This window comes from Carcharodon carcharias, chromosome 15, assembly GCF_017639515.1.
Source record: "Carcharodon carcharias isolate sCarCar2 chromosome 15, sCarCar2.pri, whole genome shotgun sequence".
In the NCBI taxonomy this organism is placed as follows: Eukaryota; Metazoa; Chordata; class Chondrichthyes; order Lamniformes; family Lamnidae; genus Carcharodon; species Carcharodon carcharias.
Window position 1 is genome coordinate 63,901,119 of NC_054481.1, and position 15,980 is coordinate 63,917,098.

Consider the following 15,980-nt stretch of genomic DNA (forward strand, 5'->3'; position numbering starts at 1 on the left):
GCAACTGCATTTGCCTATGTATCAGACTCTCAAAAAGCTGTTCATTGTGTGATGAAGCACTATATAAATACAAGAAAAATCTGGAGATGGCAGGTGAGATTCTCAAATCTCTCCTGGTGCCACTCTAGGTGAGTACTGACTAGGAAGTGCACAAAGGGACTGGAAGTGAAGGAACAGAGCCTTGATCAGACCCCATCTGGAGTACAGTGTTCAGTTCCGGCCATAGCACCTCAGCAAAAGCATATTGTCTTTGGATGGAGCACCATGCAGTTTCGTGGCTTGGATGTTAAATTATGATAGGTTGCATAAACTTGATTTATAATCCCTTGAGTGTAAAAGACAACGGTGATCTGACTGAGGTTTTAAAAATGCTAAATGTTTGACAGGGTGGATGGGCCAGATCTTCTGAGAAGTGGATTGCCACTCCATTCCTATTTTTTTTACACAAAGGTGGAGCTCTGCATTTCTGGCCCGCACTTTCGTACAGGGCCTCTTCAGAAATGCGGAGCGTACCTATTCTTGGAGTCCTTCCTCATAAGACAGGATTGTTGGGGGAAGTGAAGCCATGTCCCCTTTTTACGGCACCAGCTGCAGAATTTTGGTAAGTCTTCATTCATTAACACATGAAAACTTTGGGACATTTAAATAGCTTTTCACTGTCTTATTGAATGTATGACCTGAGATAAGTGGGTTGGATGACAGTGTGGATAGGATGGGGAGGTGGTAGTCTTGATCAGACCCCAGAAGTTAGACTTTTTTTTTCAGTCTAACATTTTCTGGGTAACTAACTATCCAGATAAGCGAGTCGGACCCCCCCCACCCCCCCAAAAAAAACCCGTATCCAACTCTAACTCAAAATTGGATACTTTTTTGGAGGGTTCCAGACACAAGAATTGCCCATCAGAAGCTGAAACTTCCCGTGCAATTTATACACAGTCCGTACATTGGGACTTCTGAGGGATCCCATAGCATATGTCCACTGTATGATCATCTGGAGACTGGAACATTCAGGCCATAGGTATTTCCTATAATGGGGTTGTCAAGGACAAGGAGGCATAATCTTAACATTGGTTATAGCATTCGGTAGCAAAATCAGGAAGCACTTTCCACACACACAACAAAGGCAGATAAATGACACTGCAGTACAAATGATCCATGATCCGGCAATGGGGCAGGTTCTAGGTATTGAATGACCTACTCATGTTCCTGTGTTCTGAAGAATGATCTCTTGGGAGTGTTCCACGAACTCACATTTTGTAATCCTGAGTATTAACGTTTGTTTTTGTTCAAACATATTCTGCTTCTGACTGATTAACACATTATTGCAAAAAGTGGTGATAATTATCAATGTCATGGGTTGTGAATAGTCATCTTGATTTTGCTGCATTTGTCAACTTCGGTATGTCTTGGGGAGAAACCTATCAAGTTTCTGTGGCTTATGTAGATTGTCTAAGACTAAAATGGTAACTGAAGACACTTATTGGGAAAGTACCAGACGTTATTTTTATTTAGTAGAAAATCCACAGGACTTTTTCAAAAAAAACTGGGCAAATTGATGAAATGCTTGGAAATAAGTGCAAAGTTTAAAATTTAGGGCACTTTTAAAAGCATTTTTTTTATCTGGTATTATTTGAGATATTGCAGAACAGTGGTATTAAGGAATATGAATATTTAGTGTCCTTGTGCTGCTGTGTGCCTTTGTTTTGCACATTTGAGTCCATCTTTTCACTGATAGCCGGAACACTGCAAGGCTGATTCCTAGGCTGGGCATCCTTTAAACCCATTTGCCATAGTTCGGTGCATGACTGATCCTAAATTGAGCCATTAGGTGATTGCAAGGCTGCTTATGGGTAAGATATTCACTACAGATTAATACTGGTTAAACTGTCGTCTTATTTTTAAAAAATCAGCAGCTCCTCCTGGTGGCTCAAAGATGAAGTCAGTTTTGTGCAAATCAGAAAAGCTGCAGATACCAGTATTAGACTTGCTGAGACTACTGTTCACCTATCCAGAAGAGATATGTGCCTACGTGATTACTGGGTTAAGATTACAATATTTAGGTAGTTATGGGTGACAGCACTGACTCATTCTAAATACTTAACATAACCATGGGCAAATATAAGATGCACATGAGTTCAGAAAGATCCCCTAAACACTTTGTAAACCCAGTTTAGTACTGGAGTTACCCTTGAGGCAGTGTCAAACTAATAGAGTGAGACCAGCACCTGCACAGGTCTCTCACCACCTCTCTCCAGAGACAGGTTAAGTCCTGGGCAGCCATGCTAAACTTGCATTAGAAGCCCTGCCTAAGATCCTGGGTTCAATCTAGTCTGCCTGGAGCAGTGGTATGGGTGCTATAAGTTCACTCAAGGAAGGGGAGAAGTAGTCTTAGTTTTTGCTGGTTATTATTCTATTTAGTGATCATCTACATGAAGTGTAGATTTGAATACCAGGTGAAGAGAGGATCAGGCTTGGCTGTAAAGTCCTGCTAATACCTGCTGGCCTGGCTTTTGTCAGCTTTGGATACAAGGCGGTACCACAGGGGGCTAAAGCTTGTGGAATCATACTCCATTAAAAGGGATTAATGGCTTGGGGAGAGGAGAGAAGATCTCTTCAGTCACTTGAATTTTGTTTACACTTCTAAACTGGTCAGATTTCAATTGTGTAGTGTGGTAGAGGAAGTATTTAAGTGGGAATTCTGGAACTGGTGGCCCAAGGTTTATCAGTTTCTGGTTCAAGACTAGTACTGGCAGAGTCGAGACTTCCTGCTTTGACTCTGGTGTACTAAGTGTTCTTCCCTCCATCCCCCAAATCCTGGTTGGGAATGTTGTTGGACAAAAATAAAATTTGGTTTAATAAATAGATATGCGCATTACTGAACCTCACACAAGGATTAGCCAAGTGGACAAGATGTATGAGACTGTGCCCCTGCCCTGCCAATGGAAGACGAGAACCTTGCAGGAAGACAACTTACTTAGTTTTGTTAGCGTTCTCGTTGCCTGCAGATGGCAGTAGATGAAGCTCCCTTTTTCCAGGGTGTTTGACTCTGTTTTCCTCTCCTGGGTACGTGAGCATTGTTTCTAGTCAGGGAGTCATGGGGTGGGGCAGTTATCAGTGAATACTGGAGTGTTGGGGGATTTGTCAGCACTTTGTTCTATTGTTCTAAAATAACCTGCGGTAGAGGATGGAGTTAAGTGGATGGTTATGTAGTAGCTGTGACTCATGAATTGCCTGTATGGATTACATATAAAGTCGCACAATGCAAGTCTCAGCCCTATGATTTGATTTCTGTTGATTGAACTCATTTATGATTTTTTTTCTTTTTGCCTTATTTTGCAGTATGATGCTGTTCCCATTCAGTCCAGTGTGGTCCTCTGCTCATGCCCATCTCCATCCATGGTGAGGAATCAGTCCGACTCCAGCACGCGGCCTGCTATCTCAGGTATCACCATGGACAGTAGTGCAGGTGATACTGGACCAGTGGTGAGCTCTTTACCACAGCACGTGGGGCAACGGCAACAACCGACAGCACAGACCCAGCGGCAACAAGTGGCGGGGCACACTCAGCAACCACGGAAAAAACGGCCCGAAGACTTCAAGTTTGGCAAGATTCTTGGGGAGGGATCATTCTCAACAGTATGTATTTTAAATGTCTGTATATATTGCCACATTTAAGTTGCATATATCTGCATATTTGGTTATATGTCAAGGCTGACTGTATTCATTGTCATTCTCTCTGCTGCCCACCCCATCTTCATTCTCTTTTCCCCACCCGTATTCATATACCATCCATATGCTGGCTTGTCCTGTCTTCCATTTGTACTTCTCTCTCTTATATATGGGAAAAAGACCTTCAAACAGATGGAAATAAACCTATATGGTCTGTTACTAGTAATTCAGATGTAAGGGCCAATGAATGGCCGGTGGATTGTAAAGGAATGTGCTGTCTAACTGTTTATCTTAGTTCACCTTAAAGCACACAACACCAAGCTCTAAGTCAAGAGGTCCCCAATTGAAGACTCGGTCCAGGACTTGAGAACCAAGTCTAGACTGACGTCGGTGCATTATTGAGGGAGAGCTTCACTGACACCGATGCCATTTATTTTTGCATTGCATGGTAAACTGTCTCCTTGGTTGGATGGATGTTGAAAATCCCACATGACTATTTAAAGAGTAGGAGGTTTAGTCAGCACCTGATCAATGCTGCTCCCTCAACTAACAGCATCAAACCAGATTAATCAGTCATCCTATTGCTGTTGCTGGGACCCTTCTGTGTTTGCCTACATAAATGATAACATTTCAAAAATAATCCATTAGCTCTGAAGTACATTGGGGAATGTACTGTAGACATGAGCTTTACACAGACAAGTTTCTGGTACTTGCATTATATAGCCCTCATTATTCCCAAGTCTTGTGTTAATTACTTGAAATTAATTTTAAGGAGGGACTGATTTACAGGAGTCCGCAGAACCTTGTAACCCATGAATCGGTATTTTGGAATGTTGAGCATAGGGAGTGGCCAGGATCTCTGTTTGGAAGCATCAGATTCTCTGGCAGCACTGTGAACCATGGAAAAGTTATGGCACAGAAAGAGACCATTCAGCCCCTCGTGTCTGCACCATCCAAAAAGAGAAAAAAGAAACTAGCCGCTCATTTTAATCCCACTTTCAGCACCTGGTCTGTAGCCTTGCAGGTTACAGCACTTCAGGTGCAGACCCAGGTACCTTTTAAATTAATTGAGCATTTTAGCCTCAACCACCAATTTAGGTAATGAATTCCAGACGCCCATCACTCTCTGGGTGAACGTTTTTCCTCATGTTCCCTCTAATCCTTCTACCTATCACCTTAAATCTATCCCCCCTGGTAATTGACCCCTCAGCTAGGGGAAACAGGGCTTTCCTGTCTATCCTATCAAGATCCCTCATAATTTTGTACACTTCAATTAGGTCACCCCTTAGCCTACTCTGTTCTAAGGAAAACAACCCCTAGCCTATCCAATCTCTCTTCGTAACTGCACTTTTCAAGCCCTGGCAACATTCTTGTAAATCTTCTCTGCACTGTCTCCAGAGCAATTATGTCCTTCCTGTATTGTGACCAGAACTGTACACAAAATTCCAGCTGTGGCCTAACCAGCATTTTATACAGTTCCACCATTACATCCATGCTTTTGTATTCAATATCTCACCCAATAAAGGAAAGCATTCCATATGCTTTCTTTACCACCTTATCCACCAGTCCTGCCACCTTCAGGGACCTGGGACGTGCACTCCAAGGCGTCACACTTCCTCAACCCCTCTTAATATCTACCTGTTTATTGAGTATTCCCTTACTTTGTTGCCCGTCCAAAATGCATTACTCCACATTTTCTGGATTGAGTTCCATTTGCCACTTCTCCACCCACTCAACCAAAGCATTGATATCTTTCTGTCGACAGCTATCCTCTTCACTGTCAACTACATGGCCAATTTTTATGCCATATTCAAATTTCCCAATCATGTCTCCCACATTTAAGTCTAAATCAATATATACAACAAACTGCAAGGGCCCCAACACTGAGCCCTATGGAACACCACTGGAAACTGTTTTCCATTCGCAAAAACATCCATCAATTATTACCCTTTGTTTCCTTGAGCCAATTTTGGATCCAACCTGCCACTTTCCCCTGTATCCCATGAGACCTCACTTTCCTGACCAGTCTGCCATGTGGGAACATGTTAAATGCCTTACTGACATCCATTGCACTACCTTCATCAATCCTTGTTACTTGCTCAAAAAATTCTATTAAGTTATTAAGACACAATCTTCCCATAACAAAACCATGCTGACTATTCCTGATCAATCCATACCTTTCTTATTGAAAGTTTATCCTGTCTCTCAGAGTTGTTTTCAATAATTTGTCTACCACCGAAGTCAGACTGACTGGCCTATAATTTTCTGGCTCAATCCTTGAACCCCTTTTAAATAATGGTACAGCGTTCACAGATATCCAGTCCTCTGGGACCTCACCTGTATGTAGTGAGGATTGGAAAATGATCCTCCGAGCATCTATTTTCTCCCTGGCTTCCTTCAACAGCCTGGGCTACAATCCATCTGGACCTTGTGATTTATCCACCTTCAGGAATGTCAATCCCTCCAGTACTTCCTCTCTCATTATGCTTATTGTATCTAATATTTCACACTTCCCCTCTTTAACTGGAATATCTGCATCATCGCTCTCCTTAGTGAAGACAGAGACAAAGTACTCATTGAGAACCCTGCCCACATATTCTGCATCAACCCACAAGCTACCAAGTACATCCCTGATAGGCCCTACCTTTTCCTTAGTTATTCTCTTGCTCGTAATGTACTGGTAAAACATCTTAGGGTTTTCTTTGATTTTACCTGCCAATATTTTTTCATATCTTCTCTCTGCTTTCCTAATTTCCATTTTTACTTCACCCCTGTACTTTTTATACCCCTGTAGGCTTTCGACAGTATTAAGTCTTTTGTGACTGCCATATGCTTTCTTTTTCTGCTTTATCTTGGCCTGTATGCTTCTGGATAACCAGGGGGCTCTAGATTTGGCAGTACTACCTTTTTTTTTTGTGGGGTCCTGTCTGCACTGTGCCTGTAGAATCTCACCTTTGAATGATTCCCACTGATTTGACACAGTTTTTCCTTCTAATAGCTGTATCCAGTACCTGAGAGAGCCCTCACCACAACACAGAGGTGCTGATAGTTGACTAGCCATTGATATGGCTGGTAGATGGGTAGAATTCTTTGCAAGTGTCTCTGATAACCTTCGAACCAATGCCAGCTCCCCCACATTCTGGTAAACTGTGCAGTTCTTGCCAGTAAACTCCAGCAGTAATCCGCATACCTGGGGTTTGTGCAGTCACAATGGGCCCATAGAGAGAGGAAATGTATACTCAATGATAGTGATTTGAGTTTGCTTCAGATATATTTTACCTTGACCAATGCAAGAGTCCTTGTACACAGCAAGCCCTCATTCCTAACGAACCTAAATGGCCCTTTGCATGTGCAAAGCTTTCTGGACTGCAGGCCATAAACACTTTCTACCATTGGTGTGTGTACCGTAAATAATATGGGATCCCATCACACCATCAGATCTAATGGTGAATACCAAAAATAGACCTTAGCCTCAGGCTGAAAACAATTTACAAAAGACAAGTTTTGCCCTCCAGTCTAATATTTCAGTTAACTCAGACTCGCTTCCAAAGCCTAATGGTTGCAAGGTTTTAACAATTTTCTGCAATATGTTAAATGTTAATATGTTGTTGATGAAAAGCTTTCATGTGAGAAATGAACCTCATGGTATTCTTTGTTAATGGAGGTATAAACTGGAGGAAGCTGAGGAAAGTAACCTACCAGTCCCTTTGTGATTTTTCTACTTGACACAGGTTGATGAAAAAAATAAACATTTGCATGTATCACCTTTCATAATCACCGGAAGTCTCAGAGTTTCCCAGCCAATGAATCACTTTTTGAAGTGTAGTCTCTGTTGTAATATAAGAAACCCAGAGCTAATTTGAGCACAGCAAGATCTCATAAACAACAATGAAATAACCAGATAATCTGTTTTTGTGATGTTACTTGAGGGATGCATATTTGCCTGGACACTGGAGGGAACTCCCCTACTCTTCTTTAAAATAGTGGTATCTTTGCTATCCAAGTCACATTCATGCCACACAAGTGCCAGATAATGAGCATCTCCAACGTGAGAGAATCCAGCCAGCTCTCTTTGACATTCAGTGGCACTACTATCGCTGAATCCCCTACTATCAACATCCTGGGGGTTACTATTGACCAGAAACTGAACGGACTAGCCATGTAAATACTGTGGCTACAGGAGCAGGTCAGAGGCTAGGAATTCTGCAGAGAGTAACTCACCTCCTGACCCCACAGCCAGTTCAACATCTACAAGGTAGAAGTCAGGAGTGTGACGAAATACTCCCCACTTGCTAGACTGAATGCATGTCCAGCAACACTCGAGCTCTACATGATCCAAAACAAAGAAGCCTACTTGATTGGCATCCCATCCGCCACCTTCAACATCCACCCTGTCCACCACCAACACACAGTAGCAGCAGTGTGTACCATCTACAAGATGCACTGCAGGAATTCACCAAGGCTCCTTCAACGGCACCTTCCAAATGCACAACGTCTACCACCTAGAAGGACAAAGGCAACAGGTACATGGGAACACCACCATTTGCAAGCTCCTTACCAAGCTACACACCATCCTAATTTGGAAATATATCGCTGTTCCTTTGCTGTAACTGTCAAAATCCTGGAACTTCTTTCCTAACAGCACTGTGAATGTACCTACATCACATGGACTGCAGTGGTTCAAGAAGGCAGCTCACCGCCACCTTCTCAAGGGCAATTAGAGATGGACAATCAATGCTGGCCTAGCCAGCAACACCCTCATCCAATGAAAGAATAAAAAATATCCCAGAGGGCATCTGAGGCCTCAGTCCAACATCTCAAGAAGGAATGCCATTCACCGTAACTCAAAGCTGACCACTGAAAAATACTTTTGTCCATGTCAGGCCTGCCAATCATATCACATGTATCAGGGCACAAACACAAACCAAAATATTGCCGAGGCTGGGAAGCTGAAATAAAAGCAGGAAATGCTGGAAATATTCAGCAAGTCAGGCAGGGTATTGATGAAGGATCATTGACTTGAAATGTTAACTGTTTGTCTTCATAGATGCTGCCTGACATGCTAATTATTTCTGGTATTTTTATCTGTCAATCTCCAGGACATGTTTTGACAAACCTGTGTCACTTGCACAGCACAAGATAAGCTGAAGTTGCAGGTTTTGGCCTGAGATGTTACAGCCTGCCTAATCAGGTTCCCTAATCACTGCTGCATCTGCTAAATCCAATGCTCTTTCATGTCCCTATTTACAGAATGTTCCAATTTTATTTTTGTTCTTAAGGCGTGAGCAACACTGGCAAGCCACATCTTATTGCTTAACCTTAGTTGAGGGCATGAAGAGTAGTTAGATTTTGGGACTGGGGCCAATAGGTCGGACGATTTTAGGGGTGCCAGGTTCCCCTCCATGAAGGATATTAGTGAACCAGATGGAATTTTGTAGTAGTCCATTCATTTTGTGGTTATTTTCTAGTACATGTTTACCAAGATGTCAGCCATGGTTCAGTGTTAGCATCTCACCTGAGTTGGAAAGTTGAGGGTTCAAGCTCTACTCTGGTGACTTTGAGCACATCATAATCCAGGCTGATACTGCAGTAAAATACTAAAGGAGTGCTGCAGTGTCAGATGTGCAGTAGTACTGCCTTGCACTAGGAGAGTTTAAAAAGAGGAAAAAAGTGAAGCTTTTAATGTTGACAGACTGAGCCTTGCCTTTGACGATGAAGCATGTAAATGAGCACTTGAGGTTGCATTTTCGGAAAGGATTTTGTAGTATGTGGTTGACTGCTTTATTTGTTTCTATGCAGGTTGTATTGGCCCGCGAGCAAGCAACTGGTAAAGAATATGCTAGTAAGTAACAAGTTTGTGTGGTGGTTTCAGGCTGTCGACCCCATCATGACTCATACACGTGGCTGCAGTCATCTTGGGAAAACTGCTTTCTGGCTTACATTGGCTGTAAGATCCCAAAGTCCTGTACAGGTTTCCTAAACCCCCATGGCAATGTCGTGGAGCCATATATGCATTGAGGCATAGGATGATGCAACTTGGGTTTGGCTACATTATGTTCTGGACCTTGGCCATAGTAAAGGCCTGACTCTGTGTTCCATTGCCCTGAAGTCAGAAGCAAATTAAATCTGAAGTGGGAAAGGATGCCATATTCCCAACCCTTGACAACAGGTTAAGACCAATGTTTCCAGGAGCCTGCCAGCAAGTTGGTGAATGGCCCTGGGTCAACACAGTAGTGAGACAGACAGTGGGAGCATTAACCTCAAACTTATTTTTTTCATTTTGTTTAGTTGGATGGTACAACAGCTTAAGGATTGCCCTGCAAGGAAAATGTGTGAATGTTTATAGTTTCTTGCTGTTCTGCCAAATTGAACAGAAAGTCATCCCCACTAAGCCAAACAGACCACCTGGAGTTAGCAGATGTTAGCCTGGCCAACAGCCAGCCAGTTACTGTTGGCCTGGGGTTTTCATAGTCTATGGAGTTGAAATTCATCTAGGTTCTCTTTTCCCTGTCTTGTGACCTCGGCGGGGAATTGTGCTTTGGAATGTTGGGTGGAGATCGGATTCATTTCAGCTTTGAGCTCCCCATGTTCTATAGCCAACTAGCACTCATTTTCTGGGAATATATAAAGGCAAAATTGATGGCACAGGGTTGTTGTTGCCTTTGGAGCTGTGTACTGGTAAGAACCAGCAGCATCAGTAGAAAACTAGAGTAATCTGTTTCTAATTAACACGCAGCCTCAGTGAAGCACTTTCCTTGTTGCCTTGCAGTTAAAATCCTGGAGAAGCGTCATATCATTAAGGAGAACAAGGTACCATATGTTACCCGAGAGAGGGATATCATGTCACGCCTGGATCACCCCTTTTTTGTAAAACTCTACTTCACTTTTCAGGATGATGAGAAGCTCTGTATCCTTTGTTTTTTTTTTTGGAATGTCCCAGTCATTGCTTGAAAGAAAATGCCGGGAAGCCATGAACTTGTTGCTTGTCTTGCATGAGTTTAAATTATTATTTAAAAATTACAAATTCAGTTTTTTTTCATCTTGGTATTCTGTTAATATTATAGTAAAGCACAATTGGGTCCTTAACTTAAATGCAGATTTTGGCCTTAGTTATGCTAAAAATGGAGAGCTTCTTAAATACATTCGTAAGCAGGGCTCGTTTGATGAGAACTGCACACGATTTTATTCTGCTGAAATTGTTTCAGCGCTAGAATACTTACATGAGATTGGGATCATACACAGGTAAGGAGTTTCACTATTTTGTATTAGTTATCAATGCAAAAATAAGTTACTTTCCCAGTGGATCACTGGCTTTCAGTTGAACCATGCAGACCACAAAGTTCTGTTTAACTCGCTAGTCTGTGCTGCGTTAGCAGCAATAGAACCGGTACAGGTAATCTTGGACCAAGAAGAGAAACGTAAGCACTTAATCAATTTCCAGCAACTTCTGATGGAGAATGCACCTGTGTTGAGGGAAACAATATACGCTGCCTACCTCTAAAACATGGGAAAGCATCTAACACCCAATTTGTGCCTCCTTACCGGTGATTTCGGGTGATGAAATCTGGGTTCTACCATATAACTCATATTAATGCGTCAGTTCAGATTGCAAGCCTTGCTTTCATGGTCTGAACCTAGGATCAAAAACTTGAACTGAATGCACACAACAGTCAGAGGTTAAGGTACTTGACTGGAAAATAATTTGAATTAGGTAAGGATAAATTGTGATGAAAATTGGTCAAAAGACAATATAGTCAGAGGTTATTAGGGCACAGACTAGATGTTCACACAGATTAAAGGTGTTCAGATAAACCTGGAACTCCTTGGGTGAATAGCAGAATTTAACTGAGACTCCGAGTCATCTGACAAATCTACGATTCATAATACAATAGAAAATTGAGTTGAATATGAGAAATCTGGAGGGGAAGGGAGGAAGATTAGAAAAGCCATGGAGTGGCAGGTAACAAGGTAGGTAGTAAAGGATTTTATCAAAGCAAATTGAAGAAAAAGCAGTAAATGGATAAAGTGGATTAGACATGAAAAAATAAATCTGATGGATGATGGGAAGGTGGAGATAATAGTGGGTACTTTGCCTTGGATTTCACAAGAATGTGGTAGTGGAATTGAAAAGATATGAACTATGTGGGCATTGAGGTCAGAGTGGGGAGGGAATGTGCTGTAAGTGGAACTCCTCTTCAATGCAACAGGCAAAATATTGTGGATGCTGGAAACTTGAAACAAAAACAAAAAATCCTGGAAATAATCAGGTGGAGAGAGAAATGACCTATGTCAGACTGGACAAAGTTAATGATGTAACCAATTTTAAGAAAGTACATGGGCAGGTTGAGGGTGGGGAGAACAAAAGGGAAGGTCTGTTATACGGTGAAAGGCAGGAGAGATTAATGAAGGAAGGTTTGCAAAGCAAAATGGAACGGTAATGGGACAAAAAAAAACAAAAATGGGTCTAGAGGAACTGTAAATAGCAGCAGCAGAATCCTTACCAACACCTGGCCTCTGAAAAGATAGGACCTGTGGTTAAGATTGGAAATTGTTGAACTCAATGTTGAGTCTGGAAGGCTGTAAAAGTACCTAATCGACAGATGAAGTTCTGTTCCTTGAACTTTGAGTTTCGTTGGAACAGTGTAGGAGGCTATGACGGAAATCTCTGTGGTAGTGGGCGGAGAAGGAAAATGACAATTGACTGGAAGCTTGGTCATGATAGCAGACTGCTGCATTCTTCCGCTTACTCCACAAGATGGACAGAAGGTGCTGGTAATGATGTTGCTGTTGTCATTTACACCGTCTATAGAGCCATCTTTTATTTCTTGTCCCATTACAACCTGTTTGTGCCTTGCAGCATCATCATCATCATCATCCTTTTTGTCATTAATCTCTCCTCCCTTCAACTCTATCACAGATGTTGCCTTTGGTCTCCCCCCACTCTGCCCCGCCCCACTCTTTTCCCTACATCTGCATTTGCTGAAAACTTGTTACAACTGTAGCTTTTTTCAGTTTGATTAAAAGCCATTGACCTGAAACTTTAATTCTCTCTATCCACAGATGCTGCCTGATCTGCTGAGTATTTATAGCATTTTCTGTTTATATTTCTTGCTCTTCAATACAGTCGCACTTCCACCACTCAGCAGTTGAACCTGGTGGAAAGACATTGTAACCAGTGCTGGTCCCACATTGAATACTAAAGAAACAGCCATCCACTTAGAGTCAGCAGTTGCCCGTTACATTGCAGCTCGTCATTTAAAGGTCAAGTGTGGGCCGCACCAGATAACTGTTCAAAGAATGCTCATGTGTTGCTAAAGCCCTTGCCTCATCTCCACGTCTGCATGTTGAAAACTGGGTCTCTAATACTGAAAAATCCTACCATCCCATCTCCAGTTGTTGTGGCCAATTCTCAAAATGTATTGAACCCTATAAAAGGCGATACTGTGCTACTGCTTTTCTGTCAGTGAGACATCTGCTCATTCGTGTCTCAGACTGCAAATAGGCCATGACATTCTGGCTCCTGAGTGGAAACAAACTGCAGTCATGGGCATGACACTGTGGGGGCAGCAATATATGTAACATTCACTGCTATATTCTGATGTATTATGACTCAATTGTATAGTGCCCTTACATGGAAGAATATATGTATTCTTAGGCCAAAGAGAGGCAGATGTCAGGAGAGGGACTGGAATGGCTGGTGAGTGCTCAATACAGTTGAGGAATTTGTTTTTATTTGAAGGGAGAGAGATGTAGCAAGGCCAAAGTAGTTTTGAGGAGAGCAGGACTGCCTCTGGGGGTAGCGAGGGCTTGCTTCCTCTCTGGGGGAGAGGGGACCCTTGGTCTGTCTCTGGGTTGGGCTGGAGAGGTTGGTGATGATGCTCCGAATCAACCCTTTGATTTGCTCCTTGTTTTCTGGTGAAAACCTGAAGGTAACAATTAAAATTTAGGGGTGGAAAGGGAAGTCGGGCGAGACTAATTCATCCAAAGATAATAGTGGACCAATAGAAAGTCTTCTGAGGGGAGCAGTATAGGTCACTTCAGGGGACTTCTGATTGGGGAGAGCAGGATGAGAAACATATTTTGAGAAAATGAGTAGGTTTGGTCAGGATGAGGTTAGTTTTTTGTACCTTTGCCCAGTCATAAACATTAGATGTCCAATTGGAAGGTTCTTTGTGACTTAACCCTTTTTTAAAAATGATTTCAGGGACCTTAAACCAGAGAATATTTTGCTGAGCGAGGACATGCACATACGGATTACCGACTTCGGAACAGCGAAAGTATTATCTTCAGATAGTACGCAAGGTGCAGAACTAACCCTTTCCTGTCCGTCAACCTTTTGAGTGGAAAATTGATATGCAAAAAATGAATAACCAAACAAGTCCTGGGGAGTAAACATGTGTTAGCGACAGGCACTCCAAACTGAGTCACAGCACAGTCTGGATGCAGTGTTTATGTCTGTAAGTCACAGCACTTATGAAGTTAATCTGTTCCTGAGAGGGTTCACAAGATGCTGTATAAATACAAACTTTGAATGGTATTTTGACTATGGAAAGTGCCTATGAAATATTTGTGCTCTTACTTTTGTTTAAGCCTGTGTAATTTCACTCGCTGTCAATTGAATTTAAAACACTTGGGTAACAATACAAAGTGTGGTGAATAAGTGTACCATTGTTCTGTAAAAGTGTTTCACAGCTTTGTCTTGCTTTGGTATTGCAGCACGAGCAAATTCTTTTGTTGGAACAGCACAGTATGTTTCACCAGAGCTTCTGACTGAGAAATCAGCTTGTAAAAGGCAAGTGGAAACTCACAATGCACATCTGTTGACACTGGTACTTCTCTTTAAGCTTGGTATTTTGCAATAATTTCCCCCATCCCCACCCAGAATGGTGCTGACGCCTTCATAGGGTACAGTTTCTCTACAGCTGCTGATCACCGTCTGGTATTGCACCCAAATGGCATATTACAGTAAATCCTCACTTACAGTTGTGGTTGTGTTCCTAAAAATCGCAGCTTGAAATGAAACAACTTCAAGTGAACTATGGGTTCCCAGAGAAATCAATGTTAAAGCCAGATAATGTTCCTTTCTCAAAAACAAAATTACCTGGAAAAACTCAGCAGGTCTGGCAGCATCGGCAGAGAAGAAAAGAGTTGACGTTTCGAGTCCTCATGACCCTTCTGTCGAAGGGTCATGAGGACTCGAAACGTCAACTCTTTTCTTCTCTGCTGATGCTGCCAGACCTGCTGAGTTTTTCCAGGTAATTTTGTTTTTGTTTTGGATTTCCAGCATCTGCAGTTTTTTGTTTTTGTTTTTATCAATGTTCCTTTCTCGCTGGGGAAAAATAAATGTACGAGTTGAAATAATGTACCATACATGTACAGCACTGTGCATTCCTAGCTGAAATAACTTGCAAAATAAAATGCATCACTAAATATAAAAGAAATGCAATATACAAATTAAATTATTTAAAAAAGTACAGTGCTGTTCTCCACCTTAATACATTTAGATTGACCAGGCTCCATCTAATGGCAAAAGTTGGTTGGTGCAGTTAGCAGCTGCCAGCACTGACCAACTTCTGCCACTAGGTGGAGCCCAGGACTTGGAAGCCAGGAGCAGACCCAGAAGCAGGAGTCGGGAACTGCTGAAGAACAGACCTCGAGGACTTGGGTGAGAACAGAGGCTAGGAGTAGGCAAGCGGGAGGAAGAGAGACTGAGAATGAGGGTGGAAAAACTGGGGAAAATCATGTGAGCAGACAGGCCGCAGAAGAGGAAGTCTCTGGCAAATAACGTTAAAGTGAAACTGGCAACATTAAACGGATATTCTGACACTATATGAACAATGTTAAAGTGAAAAAATATTATGTGCGTCGACATTAAGTGAGGACTTACTGTATTCATGTGTGACCAATGACCATGTGTCTCAGCTTTAGGGAATATCACAACTGAGCCCAAATGAACAACAGGAGAGGTTAGTTAAACATTTTTTTTCAATTGTTGGACTGTGGTTTTAAAAAAAAATCATTTGGTTTACTCCCATCCCACCCAATGGGTTCCTGTAAATATGTATCATTATCACTCGGGCACAATTCCTGGGAGACTGGGCTCTCTCCCCACTCTACTTATTTTCTGAGATAGCAGTGGATTGCACTTGCGATGCTGAAATGGGAACTGAATGGAATGGCAGGCATGATCCTGATAATCTAGCTCAAGCTTGGACTCACATCACTTTCAGTTTATTCACAGAGCAGGATTCTCCAACTGTTTCACCTTTGTTGAAGTACATGTGTGCAAATACAATGACTGACGTTTATTT

General features: G+C 42.1%; 1 protein-coding gene across 1 annotated transcript in view; it reads left to right on the forward strand.

Annotated features, from left to right (window-relative positions):
- The window catches only part of LOC121287881 (3-phosphoinositide-dependent protein kinase 1-like), a 103,302-nt gene that overhangs the window by 68,931 nt on the left and 18,391 nt on the right, over nucleotides 1-15,980 (forward strand). Inside the window, exons 2-7 of the mRNA XM_041205880.1 lie at nucleotides 3,340-3,636; nucleotides 9,469-9,511; nucleotides 10,439-10,576; nucleotides 10,767-10,911; nucleotides 13,874-13,971; nucleotides 14,386-14,461. Coding sequence (XP_041061814.1) covers nucleotides 3,340-3,636; nucleotides 9,469-9,511; nucleotides 10,439-10,576; nucleotides 10,767-10,911; nucleotides 13,874-13,971; nucleotides 14,386-14,461 — 797 coding nt within the window. The remainder of the gene's footprint in view (nucleotides 1-3,339; nucleotides 3,637-9,468; nucleotides 9,512-10,438; nucleotides 10,577-10,766; nucleotides 10,912-13,873; nucleotides 13,972-14,385; nucleotides 14,462-15,980) is intronic.